General features: G+C 51.6%; 1 protein-coding gene across 2 annotated transcripts in view; it reads right to left on the reverse strand.

The window, feature by feature from the left end:
* Nucleotides 1-27,145, reverse strand: part of Cables1 (Cdk5 and Abl enzyme substrate 1) — a 106,180-nt gene extending 79,035 nt beyond the window's left edge. The window contains exon 1 of one of the 2 annotated variants that reach the window (XM_057788483.1): nt 25,764-27,145. In XM_057788483.1, coding sequence (XP_057644466.1) covers nt 25,764-26,488 — 725 coding nt within the window. In that variant the 5' untranslated portion in view covers nt 26,489-27,145. The remainder of the gene's footprint in view (nt 1-25,763) is intronic. The other variant, XM_057788484.1, reaches the window with a different exon arrangement.
* Between the last annotated feature and the right edge of the window lie 731 nt (nt 27,146-27,876).

Here is a 27,876-nt window from a genome sequence, read left to right on the forward strand (position 1 = left end):
CGTAACCCCCACAGTTCTGGGGTGTCATCATGAGAAATAACCTCTTCTCTGGCCAGAGAGGCAATTGTCATAGAAGCAGGTGGTAGATGACATGTATGACCTGATGCGGTCAGGTCCTTAGGCCGCTGTATTATTTAAGGTACCTAAAATAATTCTTCTGAGGAGTCCCTAGTGCTGAGGGGCACCCGACGACCCTGGCAGGAAATGCAGCACACTGAAGAGAGGCGGTGAGCCATTTCCCTCCAGGCTCCTCTGCAGTCTGAGCTGCAGGCATGCTGTCCGTGCAGGTTAATTCTGTGGTACATGTGACACTCACCATCATGGTCACATCCAAGTGTGCTATATACAGACGTGGAGGCATACACACTGTTGTGTGCTATATACGGCTGCGGAGACATACACACTGCCGTGTGCTATATATGGTCGCGGAGGCATACACACTGTCATATGCTATATACGGTCGCGGAGACATACACACTGCCGTGTGCTATATACAGTCGTGGAGACATACACACTGCCGTGTGCTATATACGGTCGCGGAGGCATACACACTGCCGTGTGCTATATACGGTCGCGGAGACATACACACTGCCGTGTGCTATATACAGCCGTGGAGACATACACACTGCCGTGTGCTATATACAGTCGTGGAGACATACACACTGCCGTGTGCTATATATGGTCGCGGAGGCATACACACTGCCGTGCAGTCATCAGCACCATCTATCTCCTGTTTCATCACCCCAAACCCTCTGCACCCACCAAATGCTAGTTTCCCATCACCCCCTCCAGCCCTGGCTGCCTCCTTTAAATACCCTGTCCCTTCATCTGCCCATGCTAGGCAACTTAGGAGGTGGAATCACAGCATCTGCCCCTGGGTGAATCGTCCGCACAGCCATCATAATACCTCCTCCATCTCCCTTCTTCTGAAGACCGGACGATACTCTGATACTCCGTTGCATGCACAGATGTCACCATGCCTATGCCCATGACTCTCCAGTGAATACTTGGACTGTGTCCACCTTTGGCAGTCAACAATGCTGTGGGAAACACGAAGGTACAATACCCACCCACCCCCCACTTTCTCAGGACAAACTGATGTCAGTTGCACCCACTGCCTCAGGGTTAGACTTGTCCCTGGGTGACCTCAAGGAGCCTCCAGAGTGAAAAGAACAGAGGCAGCCTCAGAAGGACTACTGTCTTCCTTCTCAGCAATTGGTGGCACCCTAGGAGCCATTTGCCTGCCTCCTCTGTTGTGTTTAAGGGTGGCTGTATGTGTAGAAATTGACCGCAAGCTTGTATCTCTACACACCAGGGTCCCTCCGTTACCATGCCCCACAAACAAATGTCCTCTTCCCTTCAAGGCTGTGCTAGGTGCAAACATCTCCAAGGCACTGGAAGCAAGGCCTGGGTTAGAATGCCCCCCACCCTGCTGCCTTCCTCCTAGCCTTCCCTGCATATAGAGCCCCATGGACACTGACCTCACCCCCATGCCTCAGCTGCAGCCCTGCACAGCAGGGCAGACACTCCGGTCTTGCCCGCCTAGGAACTTAGGGATCCTGGGTACACAACAATTGTCTGCGCAATGACTGTACATACAAAATATTCTACACATATATGCTCCTAGTCACCAAATAATTAGCACCAAATTACCACTCACCGATTGTCATCAGTAGACTCTAACCAGTGATTCCCATAGGGATGCTGTCTGGTCAGCCTTTGAAGTGCATTTCGAAACCACCAATAAAACGACAGAGCAAAGCGCATAGTAAGTAAGACGGACGCTGAATTTTCAAGCAGCTTTTGAAAAACAATGGCCTCAGCTGAACTGTTCAGAACCTGAGGACTCCTGGGGTGGGGGTGGACAGTGTGAGGACAGTAAAAGCCTGCTCCTTTAGCCCATTTTGGTTCAGTTCATGATGTAGCTATGTACATTTCTATCATACATAAGGAAAGACTTCATGAGTCTCCAGAAGTAGCCTAAAAAGTTTTCAACCTTACTTAATTAAAAATCGCAGAATCAAATTATCATAAGTCAGCATAAAAATATTAAAGCACACTCCCAGGAGATTAAGGGAAATAATTTCCGCTGATAATGATCTTGAGGCGAGCTCTAGCACGTGAATGAGGCAGACACAGGAGTGATCTGGCTTCTATTTCCAGCTTCCTGCCTCCTGGTCATTCAGAGCTGGTGCCAAGTCCTAAGTCCACTTTGCTATAAAATGGGGAGAAGAGGCCCCCCTCTCTATTAAAGAGTCCACTCGGCAGCGATCATATACAGCACAGACTGTAGGGCACGCCGTCTTTGGGCGAGGAGTCACTGTGGGCAGTGTGCACTCAAGAGCTCAGCCACCTCCAGACACACATAGACTGGAGCACAGCATGAGCACAGCCTACCCTCCCCCAAGTGCATGCGGTCCGCTCTATCATTTTAAAACAACTGACTTTTTATGTACATAATTGACAGTACCCAACCCCTCCATATGTGCATGCCCTAAATCAAACATTAGCTGGTCATCTCTGGAGGGGTTTAACGGGTCATCTGATTGGCATGCATGGACCTGAGGGAGAGCCGGCCCAATCCTAAACTGTGTGGTATGAAGCGGAAAGGGCTCCAGAGACTCCAGAAGGAAGCCCCTAAAGCGTTTCCACTTCTGAAAGCTAACCCGTCCAACCACGAAGCCCTGAGACGGAGGCACCATGCTTGAAACCTCAGCCCCAGACCAGCATAATAGCCTCTTGGTCCTGGGGTTTTAATTCTTAAAGTAACATTTATTTATTATATGTGTATTGTGTGTGTGCAGGCCACTTATATATATGAAGGTCAGAGGACAGCTTCCAGAAATCGGGTTTCTCACCACCACGTCAGTTCTGGGAATTGAACTCATGTCACCAGGCTTGGCAGCAGACACCTTTTCTTGCTGAGCCATCTGACCAGCCCAGTCCTCAGACCCAAGATGTGTTCACCAAGCTCTCTTGTGCCTCCCTTCTTCATGGATAGGATGGTAGTAACTGACCTACCATAAAGATACATGCCACACACTAACATTTGAAAGCAATTGCTTTTAAATCTTGGTAAGGAAAACAAATACTAATGAATATCCCTGTTAGCACAGCAGAGGGCTCTTGAGAGAGACACGTGCTCATCCAGGCGCTTCCCAGGCTGAAGAGACTCTTGGTCTCAGTAGCTACAGGCTCGTCTGCTGTCAACCAACCACAGTCAAGCTGTTTCTGCATTGCCACTGCAAATTCATCTCTGCCACCTCAACGGGAATGCCTCTGTGTCCCTGAGCCTGGGTTACCTGTGCAGCTACACCCTCTCTGTACCCCACATACTTGCTTCTCCCCATTCACAGTTGCCCTCCACCTCCACACGGTGACAGTCACACAAAGTTCTGACCCCAGGCTAGTCAACTTCTAACTATGTAGCACCTGCCCCTTGCCACCTCGGTCCTTCTACCCGGGTCCACTCTCACAAACATTTGAAGCATTCTTTATGCACTGGTGATGCCTAAGCCTGACCCCTGAGCCCTCCTCAGCTCCCAGAGGTTTCTGCATAAGTGGCTCTCGCTCACATGCTCAGTTCCCAGTGAGACCAGTTCCCTCAGGTTGCCCCACCTCAGGACAGTCACTCACCTCTAAGAGGTCACAACTCAGCAGTCACTTCTGACAACCTTCCCTTGTGTGTTTCTGAACTCGACCACGAAACACTCACGCTCCCGCCCGCTCCTACCTGACCAGTCACTGGTCCTCCTGCTCAGCATGCTGGGAGCTAATGCAAGCCCATGTCTCTCACTGCAATAAGAAAATGCTGCAGGGGTTGGGGCTGTGGCTGAGCTGAGAAAGCATGCACCCAGCAAGCATTCAATCCCAGCACTAGATGTGCCTGCATGCAATCCCAGCGCTAAAGAGGCGGAGGCAGGAGAATACAGTTTCATATTGAGTTTGAGGCCGGCCTGGGCTACAAAAGATCCAAAGTCCACGGTCTAAACAGCCTTGTCACCTCTTCCAACTTCAGAGCTGCCCTAAATGTTCTTGGTTGCCACATGGCCTTGGCACTCTTTCCTCCCATTCCACGGCTGCTGGCAGGAAATAAGATGTTTCTTCCAGGACACTTAACTGTGGCCTATATTTGTAATCGTTTATTTACTTCTTTGTCCTCAGTCCAGAACAGCAAGCTCTCTGAGGGTAAGAATCAAGGATATCTTTGTTTAAGTCCTGCGCCCAGCCTTTGGCACACACAGGTAGACTCAACAAACACACCCCAGAAGCTGCAGATCTGTGGAGGACTTGGGACATTGAGCAGCTGTCTAATGTCTGTCTCACCTTTGTTCCTGGTCGGCCATGGTATGAACAAGACAGTTCCCACCGCCACAGTTGAAGCCATGCCTCCCCCACCACGGTGAACCCAAGTCCTCCGGCCCTCAACTGTTTCTGTTAGGTGTCTGTCTCTGTGAGGCCAGAGTAAAAAACACAGGGGCTCATTCCCAGGCCGCTCCTCCTCTCTGCTAGTTGTCTAAGCAATGTCTGGCTTTAGAAGCTCATAATGCACCCAGGACAACTGCTAAAGGCAATTATCTATGTCTTACAAAGTAACTAAAACCTTCCTGTTGTTTTCCTGGCATTATATTTGTTTGCTATTGTTTTTCTGAGACTGGGTTTTGCTATGGAGCCCAGGCTGGTCTGAAACTTGCAAACCTTCTGGAGCCTCCTAAGTGAATGCTGGGCTATTACAGATGTGTGCTACCACACCGCATGTGCCTGGTACCTTAAAATGTGATAGGGGACTGGGCACACAGCTCCATGGCATGGTATGTGCTCAGCATGTGCGGCCCAGAGTTCCCAAGCCCCAACATCTACCTGCTTCCCAGATTCTGCTTTAAGTAAAGAACAGAGCAACTCAAAGATGTGCCAAGCACAGCACCAAAGCGTGGAATGGTGTAGCTATGTGGGGAGTCTCAGACAGTAGTCCTCCATGAGAGCTGCCGTGAGCCTGCTCTCACGAGTAAAGGAAATACCGAGAACGGCTGGATGAAGACGAAATCCACCCGAGGAGTAAGCACACCAAATTAGCAATGTCGCCATTACTGACATCCAATGTAGTTTAATCAGTACAACTCCAGACAGAACCTTCCTGGACACAGCACCCACACACAGTACTGGTCAGTAATTTTAGGGCAAATGGTTGACATGCCATGACAGCTAAAGTGGGATGGACTATTTCCCCCTAAATTCACAAGGTCTTTGCTTTTAATGAGGTCTTGCTGGGATGCCCAGCTGCCCCAGCCTCCCAAGTAGCTGGCCAACAGAGTGAGCACCAGTGGTCACGGACCATGCTTCATGTAGAGGGACCTGCAGAACAGAGGAGTGTCTGAGTGAGGACCGGGCCCCTGTGTGCAGACTCTCACCTCACTGCAACAGAAACCACCAAAAGGAGGACTGGGGCACAGTTTCTGGGATTACTGTGGTGGGGAGGCACAGCTCCACCCATGGCAGTGGGAGCTGCTGCTTGTTCACACCTTGACTGACCAGGAGCAGTTTTCGTCAATGGAGCAATGGAGTGACATCAAACACGAGCTGGAGCATCTCCGGGTGCAGATGGCCAACACTAACCAAACTCCACTGATTTTTGTGACTTTTTTTGTTTTTGTTAAGAGAGAAAAAAACATGTTGTTAGGTGGGTAGGGAACAGGGTGGGGGTGGGGAGGGAACAGGTAGGGGACTAAAGACTCTAGGGTGAGTTAGAGGATAGAAAAGAAAAATATAAACACACTGTATGCAACTCCCAAAGAATTTTTAAAAATAGAAGGCTCACTCTGGTGGTCTATGTCTGTTAGTTCCATTAGTTCCATGTCCTAAAGTGTCCATAACCTCTCAACACAGCATCACCTATGGAGGACTAAGCATTCAAACACGCATGTCTAGAGACCTTTCAAGTTCAGTCCACAGCTGTGGAGGACCAAGCACCAAACACACGTGTCTAGGGGCCTTTCAAGTTCAGCCCACACCTGTGGAGGACCAAACCTGTGGAGGACCAAGCATCAAACACGCGTATCTAGGGACCTTTCAAGTTCAGCCCACACCTGTGGAGGACCAAGCATCAAACATGCGTGTCTAGAGACCTTTCAAGTTCAGCCCATAGCTGTTCCTCACAGCACATCTTGAGCATGCTCCTGCCAGTGGCTTTGCTGACTCAGACAGCGATGTGTTCGATGACCCTTAACATCTGGCAAGCCATACAGGTGCTTTTGTCCACAGCAGACGTCCATGACTTTCTATACACGCTCTGCCTAGGCCTGAACCTGTCATGGACAGTCTTCTGAAAGACAGCTTTGCCTGTGCCTTTGGAATGTGTGTGTGTGTGTGTGTGTGCGTGCATGTTTTGTGTGCCTGTTTATGGCCATGTGTGGTCACACATGGTGTTCAGAAGACAACTTTAGGTGTTGGTCCCCACCCTCCACTCATTTGAGGCAGGCTCTCTCTGTTGTTTACAGGCCGGACTAGCTGGCCAGAACATTTCACAGGGCTCTCCAGTCTCTGCCTCCCACACTCGCGCATGAGTACAAGGACTGCAGATGCATGCCACATGGGTGCTGGGATCTGAACCTAAGTCCTCACTCGTGCTCTCCAGCCTCCTCTTGGCCATGTCTGAAGTCAAGCTCCCACCAATGAAATCAGCGTCTCACCAAAACCCTCACTTGAGCTCATCTCCTAGATAAGAAAATTTCAAAACGGCAAAAGATTAGAGTTGTCTCTGGGTCTCCAGGAGAAAAATATTACAGGGCAGTGGAAGGTTAGTATTAAGTAGGTTAACTAGATAGTGAATGTATCTTTTAAAGGGAGCAAAGAATCAAATTTTAATGTTCTTTAAATTTTTATCTTTAGATGAAATTAAAAAAAAGATTCTTTCGAGAGACGCAGAAAATGCCAGTGGACAAACTAGTCTCGCTAGCAGTAGCTTCTGTCCGAGTGTGCGTTAATTACTTCTTTCAAACTTAAACAGATGTCTTTAACAAGCTCACACACTTGGGATCATCTGACTGAGTTCTATTTAGCAGAGAATCTTGCACCATTGCCCCAGGCAAAATAAACAGACAGGAAGAAAGAAGCTCTTGTTCACTGATAGGAAGTGTATATGCTGCAGAAAAATCCTCACCTAGTGCAGGTCGACCTAAGACAGAGCACAGGATGAGCGGCCCTGTCCTCTCAGGGAGAGCAGTCCTCCTGCGAGCAGGAGCACGCGTTAGTTATGTAAGCAGGTTAGGTCGAGTCGTTTCATCAGATGACAGGACAAATGTCAACACAGGAGAAGCTCCCTTGGTCCCTTTGACCGAAGGTTAGAAGACCCTCCGTGGAATCTCCTAGGCTGTGCTACTGGCCTAAGCCTCCTGAGTTGTTCCCAACTACCCCGTACTGATTTTGTGCCACTCGGCTGTGAGGACAGGGTCAGAGCAGGGAGAACTGTATAAGTGGTTCAAGAAACAAGAAAAGGGCATAAATTTCTTGAATTACCATAATTACACAGGTGTGGAAATTGCCCCACCCTTTGTTGCTGTCGCAGAAAGGCATCCTACTCTGCATGGGTCTGCCTGGGTCCAGGGTGTCTGTGGCTCTCTCTGCCCCATCCATGCTGTTCTACTATGGCTGGGCAGCAGAAGGGAGGGAGGGAAAACGGGCAAGTTGGTTAACAGGGGCGGGGAGGGGGCAGCACAGAAATGAATGCTGCTCTTTCTTGTGACCTCCTGCGTTCTAATCCTCTATTGCTCACCCTGTCACAGGTCCTGGTGGGACCCATCAGGTGCCCCTCTGATTAACAGGCTACTCATCAAAAAAAAAAAAAAAAAAAAAAAAGGTGAAAAACTGGCACAGTCTAACCTGCTAGCTGCCGGCAGTCAGACTCAGTGGCACAGTCTTACCTGCTAGCTGCCGGCAGTCAGACTCAGTGGCACAGTCTAACCTGCTAGCTGCTGGCAGTCAGACTCAGTGGCACAGTCTAACCTGCTAGCTGCCGGCAGTCAGACTCAGACAGAAAGCTCAAAATGAACTTCCCAGGCTCAGAAGAAGCCACATGTCCCAAAGGGACTGAACTTTTTCAAAATCCTCTTTGACTTGGAGCCATAGCCATACTGTGTCGTTTCTGTGTTCATCGGGGGCTGCAGGTGATGGCCCAGGCTCAGCTCTCAAGTACTTAGCATACTCAGTGTTGTTCTGGGCTAAAATACAGGCTCTGTGGGTGCAGGCCCCAGATAAATCCATATTTCATAAATAGGGAACCAGGAATCAGTCTCTCCGTCTGTGTGTGTGTAAGTGTCACGCACATGTGTGTGTACAACTCACACTGAGCATGATCGTCTCGCACTGGGACCTGGGGCTGGCCTTTCCGGCAAGGCTGGCTGGGGTCTGGGTCCCAGGGATCTGTCTTCCCAGCTGGATTACAGGCCTGGCTTTCTGCACAGCTGGAGGTGAAACTCAGGTTCTCCTGCTTTTATGACAAACTCTACCACCTGAGCTGTCTCCCTGGTCCTGTTCTACCGTATTTATGAACCACTCCAAGTCCAGAGCTGAGGCCACAATGCCAGGACCCAAGCCTGGGAATTTTGGCTCCAGAATTTGGACTCTTAATCACAAGGAGAATATATTATACAGAAATCATTAGGAGGAAGTTTTTTTTAAAAAAACAGTATCAAGATATGGTGTCATCATATGCATCCCCCATCGTACGCATCCCCCCCGCCCCGTCGTACGCATCCCCCCCCCCGTCGTACGCATCCCCCCGCTCCGTCGTACGCATCCCCCCCCCCGTCGTACGCATTCCCCCCCCCGTCGTACGCATCCCCCCCCTCGTCGTATGCATCCCCCCATCGTACGCATCTCCCCCCATCCCCCCCACGCATCCTCTCATTGCATTGCATTCTTTGGGCTTTCCTTGCCAGCACAGCACCACAGGCTAAAGACAGATTGGAGCCAAGAGGTCTTTTTTTCTGTTGTGACCCCAGTCATGTAAATTGTTCTCATCCTCATCCATGAAAGGAAGAGAATGAGGCTAGCCCTCACCCCTTAAGGGGCTGGTGAGGAATGCATGACATTAGATGAGGCTGGCCTTTTTCTAGCCCTCGTCTCCTGAAAACACAGTAATAAGTGCCTGATCAAAACAGAGTCCTCACTATTTACACATTCTAGGGGCCAGGTATGTAGCAGGCACCATACCCTTGTTTTGGTCCCCAGCACCAAATAAACAAATGTGGCTATCACAAAACACAAGTAAATTTGCAAATACAGAACTCATCTATTAACTTCTATATCAAAGCCACATCCTGCTCTTGACGGGGATCACAGGCAGAGAGACAGAGCAGGGGCTGCCCAGTGACCGAGGGACACTGTAACACTGTGCTCTTATCAGTCGGCACAGTAAGCACCTGCCCTTCCCCTCCACACACACTTGGTAATTCAGTTATTTTTTTAAATTTTTGTGTATTGTGTCATAATTTGACTATTTAAAATGGTCCAAACCACAGAACTAATGTTCAGTTTAGTGTTCCCAACCACGAGGAAGCTGATATGCCCTGGGGACAAGCATGTACGAGACCCTTCGTTCGTTTAGGCATGAATCCCAGGCTGTCATGCGTGGGCTCAAGCACACATCAACAGCACGCAGTCATCAGATGCTTTAAACACGTGGAGAACAAGGTTATGTACTGACTGAGTGACCAGAGGTTCTCTGGAGACTGAGCCTGGGGCGGTGGTTCAGGATTCCCCAACGTTTTCAATAACCTTGTTAAAACAACAAGAGCATTAAGAACGTATCATGAGCAAGACTTTTTTTGTAAAAAGTCACCTGTGTGGTGTACAGGTACTGTGAAGAAGATACAGACACTGATGGGCAGTGGCCAGGCTCCCAGGACCTCTGTGCAGAGGGTGGTGCCCACTGCCCTCTGGGTGTCCTGTTCACAGCTTAGAAACCTTTGGCCAAGGTCAGCCAGAAGTGCAGAGTTGAGCTGTCTCATCCTCTCTCTTTCTGTGTTCCTGTGTGAGAGTTCCCAGCCTGACCACAGGCTAAGCCACAGCCCAGATGTGACCACTCCTTTCCCTGTTCATTGACTGAAGCACATGCTAGCACACACGCCTCTCATGGTGATTCCAGAGAGGAGCAAAGTCCACCCTGGATGCGGGAGGCACCACTTTGTGGGATCCCAAACTCAAAGTAAACCAACTCCCAGCATTCTCTTCTTCCTGCTGCAGACAGCTGGACCCCCTGTCTCATGCTTCTGCCAGGGTCTCCCCACCATGCTAGGATGTAGCTCCTCCACCAGTAACTGTTGTTTGGTTTTACCTCAACTTGACACAAGCTAGAGTCATTTTGAAAGAAGGACCCTTCAATGAGAAAAACCTCCCACCAGACCGGCCTGTGGGCAAACCTGGGCTGCATCTTTTTGTTTAATGATTGATGGAGGACAGTCCAGTTCACCGTGGAAGGAGCCATCCCTGGACTGCTGGCCCTGGGTGCTATAAGAAAGCAAGCCATGAGAGCAAGCCAGTAGGCAGCACCCCTCCATGGTCTCTGCATCAGCTCCTGCCTCCAGGTTCCTACCCTGGTGTCCCTTGGTGATGAACTTCCAAGCTGTAAGAGAAACCCTGTGGTGGTGACTTGCGCACTAGTTGAGGGGCAGCACGCCCTCCTCCAGGCCATCCTCCAGGCCAGCACGCCCTCCTCCAGCCACAGCCTCATATACATATCACTTTCTCAGGTTGAGCCCCAGATTCTCAAAGTCTGATGGCACCCCAGCATCAAAACCAAGGCAGACTCGACTCTCCCTGTTACCTAGATGACCCTCGACAGCCTCAAGGGATATCAGCTCATGCTGGCATGTGGTCCCCCCTCTGAGAAAGTGTTCCAGGCCTAAGGAGGTGTCAAACCATCCAACCTTATTTTATAAGGCATTTACATTCAGTAAGAAAAACCACTGCCTGCAGCATAAGAAAACACGCTGAGACTAAACCCAGGGCTCAAAATGAAAAGCCACTGTTTTCAACCCTAGGGAAAGTGCACTTGAGCAAGCCATGATCCTGGGATCCTGCCACATGTAGCCCACAAGGGGCCCTGAAGTCCAACAGAGGCACTCTGTTTCTCCTGTGCCCTGAGGTTGGAGGACGAAGGAAACAGAGTGGCCAGGGTCGGGCATGGCTACCCCAGGCTGAACTAACACTCCCCCGGGCGTCCCTCGTTAACCACCATTCACAAAAGCACTGCTTTAGAGCTCCCTGGTGTGCATTCTTGTTCCTTTGAAAACAACGACAAAAAACTTCCAAAACATATCAAGTGGCAGAGTGATTTGCTGTCTAACTCGGAGTCTCTCAGATCAGCCTGTGAGTCTGTCTGAAAAGGCAGGCATCTGCTACCAATTTGCGACAATAAAAAGAAAGTCAATGCTGAACACTCATGTAAATATTTCCTCCTAGGCCAGGTTCCACCAGCCTGTACGTGTCTTACTCATTTCCTTGTTTTTCAGTCTTGATTCTTCTTTTCCTGCTCCAAAGAGCTAAAGTTCAGCATTTTGAATGTTACACCTTTTCACTGAGCTATGTGGGCTAAATTCTTTCTCTATGTAAAGGCCTGCAGGATAGCTGGAATGAGATTGACCATCCCTGATGCTTCCAATCTGCCTGGCCCCCATGAAACACCTATGCCTGAAGAAAGGGGTCAATTTGTAAACTGTGGTCTTTTTAGCCTGCATGAAGGCAGCTCCCAGTCATCAAACACCACACTGTGGAGTGACAAGTGTATATCCTTAAGACAGTGTTAAGAATGTGTTGTTCATCTAGGTCCTAAAGCAGAGTCCAAAACTCATTTAGATAAATTATTACCTTTATCAAATGGTAACAGTGCAGAGGGAGAAAACATGGCTTCTGGGGTCAGATAGGGCCCCAAGCCTGCTGGTTTTAGGGACTTGGGGAGAAAACCAAAATCCAGCAGGTTCAATTCTCCCGTTGATATGATGACTTTGGACCCCATAAAATCTGCAGAGAATCAAGAGGGTATTTCGTTTCTATAACCACTTCAGGCATAGTGAGGATTACAATCCATGTACCTCACGGAGCTCATGGTCATAGGGTTTGGGCTTCAAACTCACTACAGAACCAAGTTCTGGCCGCATCTGTGGGGGTCTCTGTGGTCTTAACAGGCTACAGAGAGATGAGCCTTAGGAGACAGGAAAGCAGGTTGGCTCAACACATCTCAGGAGCTGGTGCAGGTTCAAATTCCAGGAGTCTGATCCCAAGTGGTGTATTTTAGGCGTACTTAAGCACAGCACAATTTGGTGAAAACTACTCTGGCTATGATTAACTCAATCCTGCATGAACAACAAAGCATCCATAAATCTCCTTAAGGGACAAAGAAAGATAACTACAGATCAGATGTGATACCCGGAAACTCTTTGTAAAGTCCATAAAGAACGGGTTCTATAGACTAAGAAAAACAAGTCGTCGATAAGGGGATGGGGTGGGGATTCGGTGCTGGAAAAGTCACTAGCCACATATGCAGGGCAAAGGGCACCAAGCTAGCGATCGTGTCTAGATTCTCCTAGACTTCTGGGCAGACAATGGGTATTGCATTCCTGCCCTTGAAGGGACAGAGCACTGTGTGCTCAACATTCCAGATCCCTCCAGTGCTTCTCTGTGAGCAGAAAGACCTCTGTGCCTCCTACACCTGCCCTGAAGGGCACTGCTAGGGAACACATGCAGAGGATTACTGCACTAAGACAGCCAAAGATTTGAGCAAAAACGTCAATATCAGAGTGGAGTCGAGATTCTACCCCCATCTCCCAGTCAAACCCCACAGCTCAGGCACCAAGCCACCGCCTTTACCCTAACTTTGGTTTGGTAACTGATTTTGTTGTAATTCAGATCTGGGATGTCCCTCAAGGGTCATGGTGTTAAACGCCTGTGCCCAGGTTACCTTTGGCCTTTGGCTCCTCTGGGAGCATGCGCATCAGAGCACTGTAGAAGCCCAGGCTCTCGCCTCTCATCTGCTGGACATGAACCGCACAGCTCTGTGAGATCATTTCTCTCACTGTAACAGTTTGGCTACCTATGGCCCAAAAGATCACGGCCTGCAACTTCCCAAACACTGAGTCAACCTCCCCATGGAGGGCATCTCAGCTATTTGTAGGAGTGACAGGAAGCTTCTGTCCGTCCTGCAGGCAGAGGAGAAAGGCTCGTACATCCACATGAGAACCGACTCCCAGCTCTGACTACAGTTCTTAGTTCTGAAGATGAAAGTTTAAACTCAAGGTGGGTAGGGCTGATTCCCGTGGAACTCTAGGGAGATGTGTGCCCTCCGGCTCCCAATGTTGCTAGCATTCCTTAACGTTCTCTGACCATGCTAGACCAACCTGTCTGTTTGTCTTCTGGTTCTGTGTGCTCACATGGCCTTAGGAAGTCACCATTTGGAGCTACCCTGGTTCAGTGCAAGCTCATCTGAAGTAATCACAGTTACAGCCTCATTTCTGCTAGGTCCCAAGCCCAGCAACAGCTAACTGAGGTGCCTATGTAACAAAACAAGTGGACCTGGGGCCAGGTTCTCCCAGCATCCCTCAGTCCATACCTGTTACAGGGTGTGGCTGGCACCCCCCCACACTCTGAACTCTCCAGTCCAGGACTGGGGTCCTCCTACCAGCTGCCCTTCCTTATACAGTTCAGTGGTTTTAGTTACCTAATTCTTTTGTCTACCTTTTACTTTCTTGGCTTCTTAGCCCAGGTCGCTTCTCAGTCTGGGGCTCCTCTCTTGCTCTCCCCTCTCCTCTCTCCTCTTGTGGTCCTGTTTAGTCTGCAGCCACGTTCAGCCTGGACCCTTCCCTCGCCTGCCGTCTCCCTCACTGCTACAGTAAAATTCTCTCCATTCTTTAAGAGCAGCCGCATCCCCCTCCTTTTGTTTCAGTTCTTCATCCCCAGAGGTTCCACTCTGCAACTCCCAGTGGCACAGGGAGGGGACACTGTTTGCCTAAATTCACCCTGCAAGAGCAAAACCTAGGTGCCATAGAAGCAGGTGACTGTTGTGGGCTCTTCCTGGAGAGTCTGTCTGTCCACTCCAGACAAAGAGGGCATCAAGAGACCAAAGGGACAATCCCACCCATGTCAAGCCAGGCACTTATTTGGCTGACTTACAGGAGGCATGGATAACTCATGCGTGCATCTCTGAAAAGCTCAGAAGTGTCCCTGTTCCCGCTGAAGTGCGACTCACTCTCCCTAAGGGAACATCCAATGGGTGGCAATGCCAGGTGCCCACCATGGTAAGCCATATGTTCTGTAGGCCCAACTCACAGGTCAGTCATCTCCAAGACGGTCACTGGCTCCCCCTCAGCCCATGACATCTCACACAGGCTGTCTCACTGGGGTCTATAGTGATATTTTATTTCAGTTTTAATAAATAAAGCTTGCCTGAATATCAGAAGGGCAAAGCTAAGCCACTAGAGGTCAGACAGTGGGTAACACACACCTTTAATCCCAGGATTTGGGAGACAGAGGCTGATGGATCTCTGTGAGTTCAAGGCCACCCTGGGCTGAAACAAATCCAGGTGGTGGCTCAGTACTAATCCCAGCACTAGAAAGTCACTCCTTTAATCCCAGCACTGGAGGGATATAAAATGGGAGGAGAGAGGCTGAGTCTGTTTAGTTGGCTTAGTCTATGGTCGCCCAGCCTTGGTAGAGGTAAGGCTGCTCTAGTGGCTTGACTGCCTTGCTTTTCTGGTTTTTAGGTTGAACCCCAATATCTGACTCTGGGTTTTTACTGTTCATGATACAGGAGTCCTGCACTCCAGTTAATCTTACCCTCCTAAATACTGTGTTTCCCGAGCCCATGTGTAGCTGGCGCAGAATTGCATGCAACTCAGAATCAGTGAAGGAGGGAGCAGGAGGCTGCATGCAATCTCAGTAAAGGGTCTGATGCCCTTCTCCCAGCTCCTTTATGAGACAAAGGTAATAGACCCAACCTGTGAGGGTGTCACTGGGCATTCTCACGGGGTACTCACACTGGGTACTCACTCTTACTGGGCACTCTCACTGGGTATTCTCACTGGGTACTCACGGCTGTTCTGATTTCAACAGTAAGGGCCAGCTTGGGCCCCGAAGGCAGTATTTCAGAGGACAAAAGAAGTGTCGTGTGTTAGGAACAGTCACGTGTCTCTGGACTACCACTACATTCAATCCTCCCCTTTCCCTGAACCCCTCCATCCTGATCTCTCCTGACCTCCTTAGGGAGACATTTCCAGAGCCTGCTTCAATCTCCTGAACCCTAAAGAGGGAAAGGTAGGTGGAAAGCTGAAATTCTGGACATGCCCAAATGCACGTTCCTGAAGGGCAACTCGGACACCAAAAGGGATAAACAGTTTTCCTGTGGGCTCCATTCCACTGGGGGCCCCGACTTCTGCCACCCACAGCCCAGCTGCCAGGGCACTGACCCCCCCCCCTCAGGGCTGGTGGCCCCGACTTCTGCCACCCACAGCCCAGCTGCCAGGGCACTGACCCCCCCCCTCAGGGCTGGTGGCCCCGACTTCTGCCACCCACAGCCCAGCTGCCAGGGCACTGACCCCCCCACCCAGGGCTGGTGGCCCCGACTTCTGCCACCAAAGCCCAGCTGCCAGGGCACTGACCACCCCCCCTCAGGACTGGTGGCCCCGACTTCTGCCACCCAGAGCCCAGCTGCCAGGGCACTGACCCCCCCCCAGGGCTGGTGGCCCCGACTTCTGACACCCGGAGCCCAGCTGCCAGGGCACTGACCCCCCCCAGGGCTGGTGGCCCCGACTTCTGACACCCGGAGCCCAGCTGCCAGGGCACTGACCCCCCCCAGGGCTGGTGGCCCCGACTTCTGACACCCGGAGCCCAGCTGCCAGGGCACTGACCCCCCCCCAGGGCTGGTGGCCCCGACTTCTGACACCCGGAGCCCAGCTGCCAGGGCACTGACCCCCCCCCCAGGGCTGGTGGCCCCGACTTCTGCCACCCGGAGCCCAGCTGCCAGGGCACTGACCACCCCCTCAGGGCTGGTGACACCCGGAGCCCAGCTGCCCTGGCACAGTGATACTGCTTACCTTCTAGAACAAGAATTGGGCCCCATTTAAATAAGCCAACCCTGTCTGGATCAGACACCTGGGCAAAATTGATCCTAAAACTGCTGCCGTCCCAATGATAAACAGACTATACCTAGAAGCCTCAACAAAGTCCTAAGTGTTTGGCTGAGGTGCAAAAGGGGAGGTAGGGGACCTGTGAAGAGGAACTTACAACAGGAATCAGCTGAGTCACTGAGTAGCAATGGACTCGATGCCACGCATCACAGCCGCACTGGTCTGTTCATTCCCAAGGAACCCTCCTACTGGAGCGGGTAAGCCACTTAAAGCCTGCAAGCTGAATAAACAGCACCTGACCACAGGGAAGAAGTCTGCAAAGGGAGTGAGGAATCTCCCTGGCTTGCCCTGAGAGTGCCCAGCAGGGGGTGAGAGAGATCCTCCTGGCATGGCATCTCCTGACTGTGCCTTACACACACAGGCAAGAAGGGCTATGGCACATCACCTCACCACTCCCCGTGCTGAGTCAGCAATGGCAAATAGGCTGCATTGGGTCTTGCTGTCTTGGGGATGCAGGGGCACGGTTTCCCATATAGTCTGGTCTTACTACCAGTTATGAAATAATAAAACTGCAGGGACTTAGTCATTCCAGTACCTTAACCCCAGCTCCCCACCACCTTCCCAGGCCTAATCCAGCTTCTCAGTTGCTTCCTTGTGAAAAGCATGGGGTAGTTAGTGGGGTTCAGCTAACTGGACAGAGACTTCAGCTCCCCAGCCCAGTTACCTCTGTGATAATTTGTCAACAGGGCCAACGTCATGGAAACACTGGTTTCCACATACCTCTGGTGTGTCTATCAGGGAGTTCCTTGGGGTAAACTGAGAAGAAAGCCTACCCTGAATGCGGGCAACTCCATCCCACACTGAATAAAAAGGAAGAAGGGAGAGGGCTGAATGTCAGCATTTACTTTCTGATTCCGGCTGCAGAAGCCATGTGACCAGCCACCTCGCTGTCTCTGCCATGAGGGACCGCATCCCTTTTGACTGTTATCTGAAATAATCCATCTTCAAGTTCTTCTTGATTGATAATCACTTGCAGCAACAGGAAACCAATACGTTCTACAAGGCAGAAATCACAGCCCCCATCTACAGATGAGGGCCCACACTGGGACATAGGGAACGTGAGTGGTGGTGAGGTTTGCTAAGTAGCAGCAGCGTGGGACTCCATGGCTGGTCCTTCTCCCACTGTGATGGCAAAGCAGGGGAGAGGCAGAGGTGCCAGGCTCATTCCCCATGGGAGAAGCTGCCCTTCTTGGGTTCTTAGGAAATTTTTTTTCTTTTTCTTTTTTTTTTTTTTTTTTTTGGATTTTCGAGACAAGGTTTCTCTGTAGCTTTTTGGTTCCTGTCCTGGAACTAGCTCTTGTAGACCAGGCTGGCCTCGAACTCACAGAGATCCGCCCGCCTCTGCCTCCCGAGTGCTGGGATAAAAGGCGTGCACCACCGCTGCCCGGCTTGGGAAATATTTTTATCACTCCTTCCCACCCGGGGTGCTGCCGGCCTGCCCAGGAGGTTATCACCACACTTGACAGGCAGGATACCTTGGCACAGTGTTACTGTCCTTGGCTAACTTCAGGTCCAGCCTGAAACTCTCTGTGGAGACTTGGTACAGGATGGAGGGACCGAGCTGCAGTGCTCGGCAGACCCCTTTGGGTTTGTTGACATTTTGGTGATTAATAATTGGGTCAATGAGGAAAGTGTTTTAAAATAAAAACCAGTGTTCTAGGCAGACAGATCTTTGGTCCTTGCAAATATTCTAGACCCTTGCTGGTTTTTTTTTTTTTTTTTTTAAACTCTGTCATGAACTCCATCTCCATAAAGTACACAGAGTCCTTCAACTCAAGAGTGAGACCGAGTCCCTCACACACTCACATAACACCGTAATGCTCCAAGCGCTAAGGCTTTCTAAGCGTTCGTCCCTGTGGCTAAACATGCAGCAATAAGCCTCAGGGCACCAATGACAACCTCGTTCCATGTGAACTAGTGAGCGATTATCCAAATTACTCACACAAACAGTAGGGCTGGGAAACCCCAATCAATGCTGTGTTCCTGGAAGTCTCTGAAAGCCAACCAAAATCAAAACCACGGCACTGTAGTTGGTAAATGAAAACTCAGCAGTGAGTTCACAATTCCCACACTGTGTCAAGTGCTGGCAGGCACAGGACTCTAGTTGCAATATCTAAAAAGATTTCGTGGGCTTTAAAATATATTTTAATTTTTAAGTTAGGTGTACACATATTTGGGGGGGATGTAGATACCCAAAGAGGCCAGAGAGGGTCTCAGAGGAGTGGTCTGAAGTTAAGGTGGCTGTGGATGGACCGGTTGCTGAGGTCCAACTCAGGTTCTCTGCAGGAGCAGTGCGTGCTCTCAACCACTGAGACATCTCTACAGCCCTGAAAGATTCATTTTAAATTTACACAGACCAAACTCTTCTGATGGGTTTGCCTTTTGTTTCTTTTCGTGGTGCTGGGGACTCAAACTCAGGGCTTCCTGTACGCTAGGCAAACATGCTGCCAACTGATACAACCACAGCCCTTGTATTGGGAAGTAGAAAATATGACAGTCACTCTGGCGACATTCACATCACCTTCTTTGGCAGATTCTTTCTTCCCTGAAGCAATTTTGAGGCAGGGTCTTGCTATATAGTGCAGGCTGGTCTTGAACCGACACTGGTTCTCCTGCCTCCATCTTGTGTGTGGTTGCAGGCGTGAGCCACCACGTCCAGCTATCCAGCAGATTCTTCAGAAACTGGTTTTCCATGCGTTTCCTTTGATGTGGACACTGGCACACCCTCCAGAGGGAAAAATTCATGGGTAGGCCTCAGGGCACACCAGCTCCCAGGAAGCCAGGAGAGGGACCGGCTGGCGGTCTGGTGGGCTCCTGTGTGTTACCAGTCCTGTCCCAGGAGTTCAGACCTCACCATCAGCTCTGTCAATACCTCCGCTAGGCAAACCCAGCCCCACCCATAGCTAAGGGATTTTCAGAACATGCTGCACTGGAAGGCAGTAAGAGCCTTGTCCCTGTTTTTCACCTGCTGGAGGAGGGCAGGTAGGAGGTACAGGCCACACAGGCAGCCTCAGCTAAGCTTGGGATGGGTCCTTCAGGTTGCAGGACAGAGTGGGAGGTGTTTAAGTTCCCTGCTTTACCAAACAAGCCTGGGGATTGGTGGAAGATGGTCTTGGGAGAAAAGGATGAACTTGCACTTGGAAGAGGCTTAGTTGAGCCATCCAGTGCATGGGGGTGAGGGCGGGAGGGCAGCAACCAGGGGTCAGCCAAGGCCACTTTGTAAGAAATAAGAAGAATAAGACTGGTAGGGGCTTAGACGTGGGTCTTAGGCAAGTGTCCCACCCAGGGAGAAGGAATGACGGCAAAAAGAAAAAAGGGGTCCTCTCGAAGAACACATGCCATCTAGAGGAGAGCTGCCATCGGTGGGCAGAAAGGGGCCTGGGAGACCTGCACACCCGGGCACTGAAAGCCCACCAGGTCACAGGTGCCATGATTTTGCTACATCAAGCCAAGGAATAAATCGCTGAGGCTTCTGCTGGTCACCTAGTCTCTGTCACAACTCCTCGATTCTGTCACCCTCGCACAGAGAGCCAAAAACAACACAGATGTGAGGGTGTGGCTGTTTCCGGGAAATCGATATGTAAAAGACCAGTGGACCACACCTTGCTGACCCCTGGCTGGGACCGGCAGGACACTGAAGACCCCTTGATGGAGGCAGTGTGGTCAGCTAGGGAGGGCAGCAGGGATAGAAAGGGGACAGAGCCACCTGAGGAGGGGATCCCAACTAGGTACCCGATTTCACTACTGTGGTCAGAGAGTCCTGCTTGCCCTGGCCCACAGAGTTCCTCCTTAGATGACACAGAGATCAGAATCTAAACGAAGACGTGGGTGGGCAACGATCTTTGAGGTCATCAAGTCAGCTTCTGTGGGCTAAAGTTGACGAAAGAAAGTGTAACACAGAGGTGTGCAGGCACCAGCAGATTCCGAAGGCCTTAAAACCGTGTCCCACGTATGGACTGAGGAACCTTAGACAAATTACTTAACCTCTCTACACCTTGAAACAGGGCTGATACACTGTCTCAGGATTGCCATAAACAGGATTCACCAAGTCCTCATGACTTGCTACATGTGTGTTAAATAATAATACTGTGTCTAACGCCTTGCTCCAGGAGGGTGAAAAGTATTCAGGCTCTGTGGGAAAGAGTTTACCTACCATCCCTCACTGTGCTAAATCACGTGTCTACCTGGGTCACTCAACACAGAGAGGGGCCCAGTTTTATGTTTATACCTCCTGTGGTCAGCACTGTGGGGCTGTGTGATTGAGTCTAGCCAGAGCCAGCTTCGTGATACGTGATACAGGACGTCAAGACCCAGTACTAGAGTTTCTTCTACACACCTGACAGATAAACAAAGTACCCAAGGTCGCCCTCTGCCTGCTGCATGACCTTGGACTCTTGCTGGACACTTGGCTGTGGCTGCAATCCACATCTATCTACAAAAGCACTTTATAAATGGGCCCACTTCCTTGATGAGGGAGGGGTGCTGGCTGGGAATGGTCACCGAGGGAGGCCAAGGCTTGGGTGGCCTCCTGGAGTCTGAAGTTCAATGTCACCCTCCAGTTTCTCAGGTGGCACAGCGGAGAAGGCACCTGCTATAATGTCAGTAGACAGGAGTTGGGAGGGGCAGAAGTTCAAGACCATCCTTGTGGCAAAGCAAGTCTGAAGTTGGTATGGGCTTCTTAAGACCACTCACCACTTTCAAAAAATAAATAAAAGTCACCCTACACTGAAGGGAGCCCCACCACTCACTCGGTGGCTCCCTCAGTCATCCGTGCATGTTTCCCAAGCATAAACAAACTCACCACCGCTTTGCACCTAACTCCATAGTTAAATTATGCTACGCCCCCAAGACAGACACACCCTTGCCCTTCACAGCCCACAGGCCTTAGACTACAAGCCCTGGACAAGCAGGCTCACTTATCCTAAGCCTTTACTACCATGAGGAAACAGGCTGAGAGCCCAGAACTCTCCAAGCTGGTCCTGGATCAGGTCAGCAGCTCTCACTGTTCCCTCTTACTTGTCTTGGAATGCTCATTGTCACTGGCCACTCCTGCTCACCTCAACTCCCCAGGGAGGGGACTCTGGGCTAGCTGCTGGGTGAGCAAGGCAGGGTGGCTTCCACACCTTTCCTGGATAGCAAACACCAGGCTTCCCATTTGCTCAGCCTCCCCAGATCACACACACTGCAGACTTTGTCACTATAGAAACACTGTGGAGGCCTGGGCCTGCGATGGCCCTGACGTTGGCCAAGGCCATATGTTAATGTTCCTTAACTCATCGGAAGCTCAGTGTCAGTCAGTCTTTGGAAAGCACCTGCCTGGAGCCTGGCTCTGCCAAGGCCATAGCTCTGGATTCTGGAACTCACGTTGCTGGAAACACGGCTCAGAGGTAACCTGGGTTTGCTGACAGCTGAGGAAATCAGCCACAAAGTAAGGAGGTGACAAAGTTAGAGAAAATGACCATGTCTCCTCCCAGGCTCTGGCTCTCAATCCTGGATGGTTTACATTTTTCTTCACGCTAGAATCTCAGAGAGCACAGTGCACAGCAGCAGGAACCAGCTTCCCATACTGATGTGAGGGACAGCACAGAAGGGGAGGCAAAAAGCCTGGGTTCTTCCCTGAAGGGTGGCATGACCCAAGCCAGTGACCTCGGAGCTCAGGCCTGCGGCTCAGGAAGTTGTCAGACCTGGACAGTGCCTTCCTCCACAGCAGCTTCTCCTTTATCCCCAGGCTCGTTAGTTGGTCAGAAAGGACAACTAGCTTTTGTTTCAGGCAATAAATAACCCAGGCTGGCCTTGATCCTCCCACATTGGAATCCCGAGAGCCAGAATTACTGACAAAAGCTACCCTGCTTGACTGGACCACCTGCTTTTTAAGCGCAGATCCCCAGGGCATGTTAGCTGCACTGGCATGTGACAGCCCTGGCCCTTGAGCACACTTAACATTCAGTAAATCTTAGCATTCAGAAAGGTAAGTACAGCCAGGGCATTTGCAAGGGCAGAGACACAGGCCAAAGAGCTCAAGAAGAAAGTTGCCTATTCACCTGCCAGGGTCACACAGCATTCCAACCCAGGACATGGGTCCTCATTCATATGACTCCTTCCACCGTAGACGTTGTTCTGCATGGGACGCAGTGATCATTACATGCAGAGCTAACTCAGGTGTTCTAAAGGCCAAGACCTGTGTTATTTTTAAACAGTACAGTTTAAACAGTGCCTCCGGCTGGCACTTATGCCTGAACCCCACGCTGCATGCCATTCAGCAGTTTCCAAGGTTCTCTGAAGCCAGCTGTGGTCTTGGATGATGTTTTTAAAATAAAATATGTTTTAAAGTCTTAAAATACATTTCCAAAAATCTGCTCCCTTTGTCTATTAACACCTTACCCATGTGGGGCTCAGCAGCATGTACAGTTAAACTGCAGCTCAGAAACCCCAGAGCTGCACAGAGAGCCTTTCACAAGGACCGGCAGGATTCTGGGAGCCCTGCAAACACAAGGGAGCCTAGGAAGTGGTAACAAAGCTGAAGGATGAAACAGAAAAAACAAAACATCAGACCATTAAAAGAGGGCTACAGAATCACAGGGAACAACTGGCCTGCTATGCTCCAGACAACGGTTTCAATCAGGATGGGCCTACTGTGTGCAAGACAAGGATAAGGCTGAGGGACAGAAAGGAAGGGACCATGTATGGATGGCAAAAACCCAGGTTCCTCTCCAGTACCATGTCCAGTCCACAGCCAAGGTCCTCTCAGTGGCTGGGCCAGTCTTCAATCTCTATGACCCTGAAGTCTCCCTGTCTGCAAAAGAATTCACACACAGGGCAGTTGTGGGGGGTCAAATACCTTTGATGTCCAGTTTCTGTGTACAGCGGTGGTGACCACTGCTTGGATTCATGGCTACTGAGCTGAGCTTGCACCCTAAGCTCCGACCACAGAAATGCTCCTTCCACCGCAGTTCCAACACGGACAGCAAGGTGATTCACTTTAATTGGTTTTATGAGTCCAGATGAGCCAGGGTTATAGCGGAGTGGCAGAAGGCTTCTCTGGCTTGCCTAAGGAGCTGGGTTCCGCCCCTGTCCCTCAAGAGTGCAGAGGGAAGAAACCAGACGCAGTTTTAAGAGTCCAGGCCTTGAAGTTGTGATTTTTATACATCCTTGACAAACTCAATACTGAAGAGCTTCAACTCACTAGAAAGAGAGAACTTGAGCCCACTATGGCAGCTCTTATAAACCACCTGGGGAACCTGGGCAAGAACTCCCATGGGACATAGAGGAAACAGACAGAGCTCTCCATAAGTCTAAGGGTCCAGAGTTCACAATCAGAAAAAACAAGGCTCCATAGAATTTCTTACAGAGCTAGGAAAGAATCCACAGAAAGTCCACATTGATTGGCAGCTCACCTCCCACGGTATGGAGAGAGCCCATTGGCTACTGGGTTTCAGAAAGCCAATACCAGGAAGGCAAGGAGCAGCAGAGGGCTGGCCCTACCGGGGCCACAAGAAAGCCAGAGCAAGCGTGAGCAAGTGAAAGTCCTCTTGAGGGGCCATAAAAGTGGCACACCTAGGAAAAGGTCTCCATGGCCACAGTGACCTTCCTCAAAACACCTCAGCCTTCCCTCTGCCCCCTCCCCCAATTAAGAACTGCCAAAATCAGGTTGCCAAATACAGGCTATTCAGAAATAGTTTGGTCAAGTATGACTATCAGGCAGACACATCTTTGGGATGTGTGTTTGGACAGAAGAGATCTTAGCCAGGTGGTGGCAGTGCATATCTTTAATCCCAGCACTCAGGAGACAGAGGCAGGTGGATCGGTGAGTTCTAGGTCAGCCTGGTCTACAGAGTGAGTTCCAGGACAGCCAGGGCTACATAGAGACATCCTGTTTAGAAAAACAAAAATAAAAAAGTAAATAAGGCACCCTAAAGTTTTCCAGGGCTAGGATTAGCAAGGGAGCTCAGGGTGCCCCCCCCACCTTTTTTTGATTTTTCGAGACAGGGTTTCTCCGTAGCTTTTTTTTTGGTTCCTGTCCTGGAATTAGCTCTTGTAGACCAGGCTGGCCTCGAACTCACAGAGATCCGCCTGCCTCTGCCTCCCGAGTGCTGGGATTAAAGGCGTGCGCCACCACCGCCCGGCTCAGGGTGCCCTTTGTGTTCCACACCTCTGGAAGAGTTTCCTGGAGGAAGTGTGGAGGGTCATCCCATTTCCTGCTGCTGTCAGCAGTCTGCCCTCCAGGCCACAGGCTGGTTTATCAGAGTGCCTGTCATAACCTCTGCGGGGCTTAGGCTCAGACGCTAGAGTCACTAAGACCCAGGGTGTGATCTCAAGTGCTAACACAGTTCTGCCAGCCTGGGGCTGCCCATCCACTCATGGACTTTCCAGAAGATGCATGCTCTGACAAGAAATGCCAGGGCAGGATTGCCACTTGTACCCGGAATCACTCATTCATTGGTGCAATTAGGAGGCTGCCTCCCCAGACCCCACCCCCGTGCCTAAGGCCCCTGTGCACTGGAACGATCAGATCCAACAGCAGCATGGTTCCGGCTACAGCACTGGGAAGCCACCAAACTTCTGCGTGCCCCCAGCTGCTTCTTCTCTCATTCCATTATGCAAGGAAGTTTTTCCAACAGCGGTCACCTTCCTATTCAGGCCAGAGCAAGTCTGAGCCCTCGCTGAGGCGTCCAGGAGAGCATGGGCAGCAGAGGTGGTCTCCCTGCCTACCTAGATGCCCACAGAACGTTGGCAAGGGCCTAGCCCTTAAAGGAAACAGAGGCTATGGTTCCCTAAGTTTCTGCTAGTTAACTACGATAGTCGATGGGATAATTTCTTAGGAGGCTTTTATTAGCTAGGAAGGACTCATTCTGCAAGCCTGCAGAACCCCTCCTGCAGTCTCACTATCCCACACGGAACCAAAGCCAACTGCCCCAACATACGGCAACGGACTACAGCTATTTCTCCACTAAGCAGACTTCACGGTTTTGCGAAGATGTCACAAACCCGAAAATAACTCAAACAAGCATATAGCAAGCTTCTAACTCTCGCCAGTTTTTCTCTGAATGCAAGTCTCAGGGCGTATTTCCTTTCTGCCCCCCACACCATAGGCCTGGACCAAGGAAATGCCAGAAAAAAAACTTTCCACTTCTTAGAAAAACAAAAGGAAAACACGATTTCCCGGGCTCCACAAAGTTTTCCAATGGGTTCCCACGTGTCTGCTACTAGTTGGGGCTCCGGAGCGCCGCCCAGTCCCGGCCCCACCCACTGCACCCGGCCTGCTCGCCCGGAGCTGGGGACGCGCCTCCGGGTCTGGACCGGTTTTCAGGAAGCTTGCACCGGGAGGCTTGAGAGCAGCTTTTTAACTGCTTCTTCCAACTTCCTGGCCAAAGCAGGGGCATGGTGCGCCTGCTCTGCTAGTGCCGAGTTCATGCACACGTGTGACCACATACTCCCTGGGCCTCTTCCCCTTTTCACATGCCCTAGTAGTTCGGGATTCCAGCCAGGAGCCCGGGATCTAGTCAGGCGCGGGAGGGTGGGAGCGACCCCGGTGGGGGTTCCTGTAGTAAGGACACCGCAAAGTTGGCCGCGCCTGGCATGCAGAATACTCACCGGGACCTCTGCAGCTGCTCCAAGGCGCCCTGGCCTGGCTGCTCCAAGGCGCAGTAATTTTGCGAGTTCTGCCTGGAGAACGCGATGGGCAGGATTCCCTGAGTGAACGAGTTGAGGCGGCCCCGACTGCCGCTCGCACTCCCGGAGGTCCCAGAGCCCAAGAAGCTGGCCAGAGGCACCTGCACGTTGATGAAGGCATCGTCCTCCTCCAATTCCTCCTGTTCGACGCCCCCCGGACCGTCGGGCAGCTGCAGTTGAGCACCCGTGACAGCTGGGGCTGAACGGGGAGGCAGCGATTCCCCCGACGGCCGGGGGACCAGGGACGGAGGCAGCGGACAAGGGCTGGAACCGGAGACCGCGGTCCACGGCGTGACTGCGGTGCTCGGTGCAGAGAACGCGTTGCAGCCGGCGGCCAGCAGGCTGATCCTAGCTCTCGCTCCCGGTTTGGTCGCGCCGCCCTCCTCGCCGCCGCCCCATTCGTCGTCCTGCAGCAGCGGCCGTCCATCCAGAGAAATGTTGGTGAGGAAGGACAGGGCAGCCTGGCGGCGCCGCGGGTCCACGCGCGACTTACGGAGAGGCTCGGGTTTAGCGGTGGCCGGAGGCGGCGGCGGCGCCTGCACCCCGCTGGTGGCCGCCGCGTCCGTGCCGCGGCGGCTGCTGCTGCTGTTGCTGCTGCTACAGGCGGCCGTGCCCGCGGTGGCAGTCGCCGCCGCCATTGTGTCCATCTGCGGCGTCAGTTCCGCGATGCCCGAGAAGCGAGTGGCGGGTGCCTAGTGCTAAGCGGCGGCCGTGAGCCTCGGCGACCCGGGCTGGGCAGGGCGCGGGGCGCGGGCGGTGTGCGAGGCGGCGGCCCTGCCCTCCCGCGGGCGGGCCATGCTCGGTCCTGGACGCTCGGGCGCCGCTGAGACTCACGCGCTCCTGGTTCGCCCTCCACGCCCGGGACCCACGCGCACTGGCGGGCCCTGCGCGCAGCGCGATCGCGTGTTCCCGGGCCCGGCCGGCCGTATTTATAGGTGCGCGCGCCCCGCGCTCGTGCTCCGAAGCGCTCTTTGCAATAACACAGTATCACGTGTGGGGAATGAGACCTGGGAGGAAAACAAAGCCGCAGGCGGAGTCCGCAGCGGCAGGAGGCCACCGTGCAGGAGGAGCAGGAGGTGAAAGAGGAGGAGGAAGGCAGAGCCCGGCGCGTGGCAGGGCGGGGGCTCGTCCGGCCGATCTTATTCCTGGGGCGCGCGGAAGCCAGGTGCTGGAGGCGAGCACGTCACCTCGGTACGCTAGGGCGGAGAATCGCGGGTGTCCACAGTGACACCCAGTGAGCCCAGTGAGCCACAGCCCAGGCTTGTGCTCTCAGAAGAGTTACGGGGAGATCACCTGGAGCCTTTGCACCGCGACCTAGTAACCGAATCTAGCGTTACCCGTGGGCCTGGACACACCAATCCTTGTTAACAGTTACGTGGGAGGGCACACTTTTCTACGTGGACATTCCCACCGAAAGTGTCGCTAACCACTGGGATGTGCCCCCACTCTTTCGCAGACCCAGGGGGTGGCTGCCAAGATTAAGGATGAATAAAGGTATCTAGCTGCCTAGGTTTGTGAGCACCTTCTATGTAAGCCAGCTGTTTTACTTACACACCCAGGGTGCTCTTAGCAAAAGATAGCAGGATTTTCATTTGGTCCCTGAAAATGTATTGCATTTTCTTTGAAGATCTGGGTGGGCTAAAATAATCTTGCAGTTATGTTCCTGTCGTCACCTTTAAATGTTTGCGAGTGTAATCTCTTTACTCGTCTGTAAACGGGGACAGATATGGACAGTTATTCCCATTTATCTCATAAACATCCGTTTGGCTCCTGGTTATATGTTCTAGAAATATGGGTTCCTGCCTAAGGACACTGTGAATCTGGACCCACCCCGCAACAAGTGGTTTTAGGACCTGCAGCTGTGGGACTACCCAGGGGCTTCCCAAAACGTCCACCCAGTTTTCTAAGCCAAAACCAAACACAGTATGGAGCAACTGTCTTCCTGAATTAGGCTCTGCGACACCTAAGAAGCCTTGCTACACTTCTCTGCGGGAGACGCAAAGTGTTTAAGGTGAACGGATTAATTTAATTAGAG

The sequence above is a fragment of the Chionomys nivalis genome, chromosome 14 (assembly GCF_950005125.1).
Source record: "Chionomys nivalis chromosome 14, mChiNiv1.1, whole genome shotgun sequence".
Taxonomy (NCBI): Eukaryota; Metazoa; Chordata; class Mammalia; order Rodentia; family Cricetidae; genus Chionomys; species Chionomys nivalis.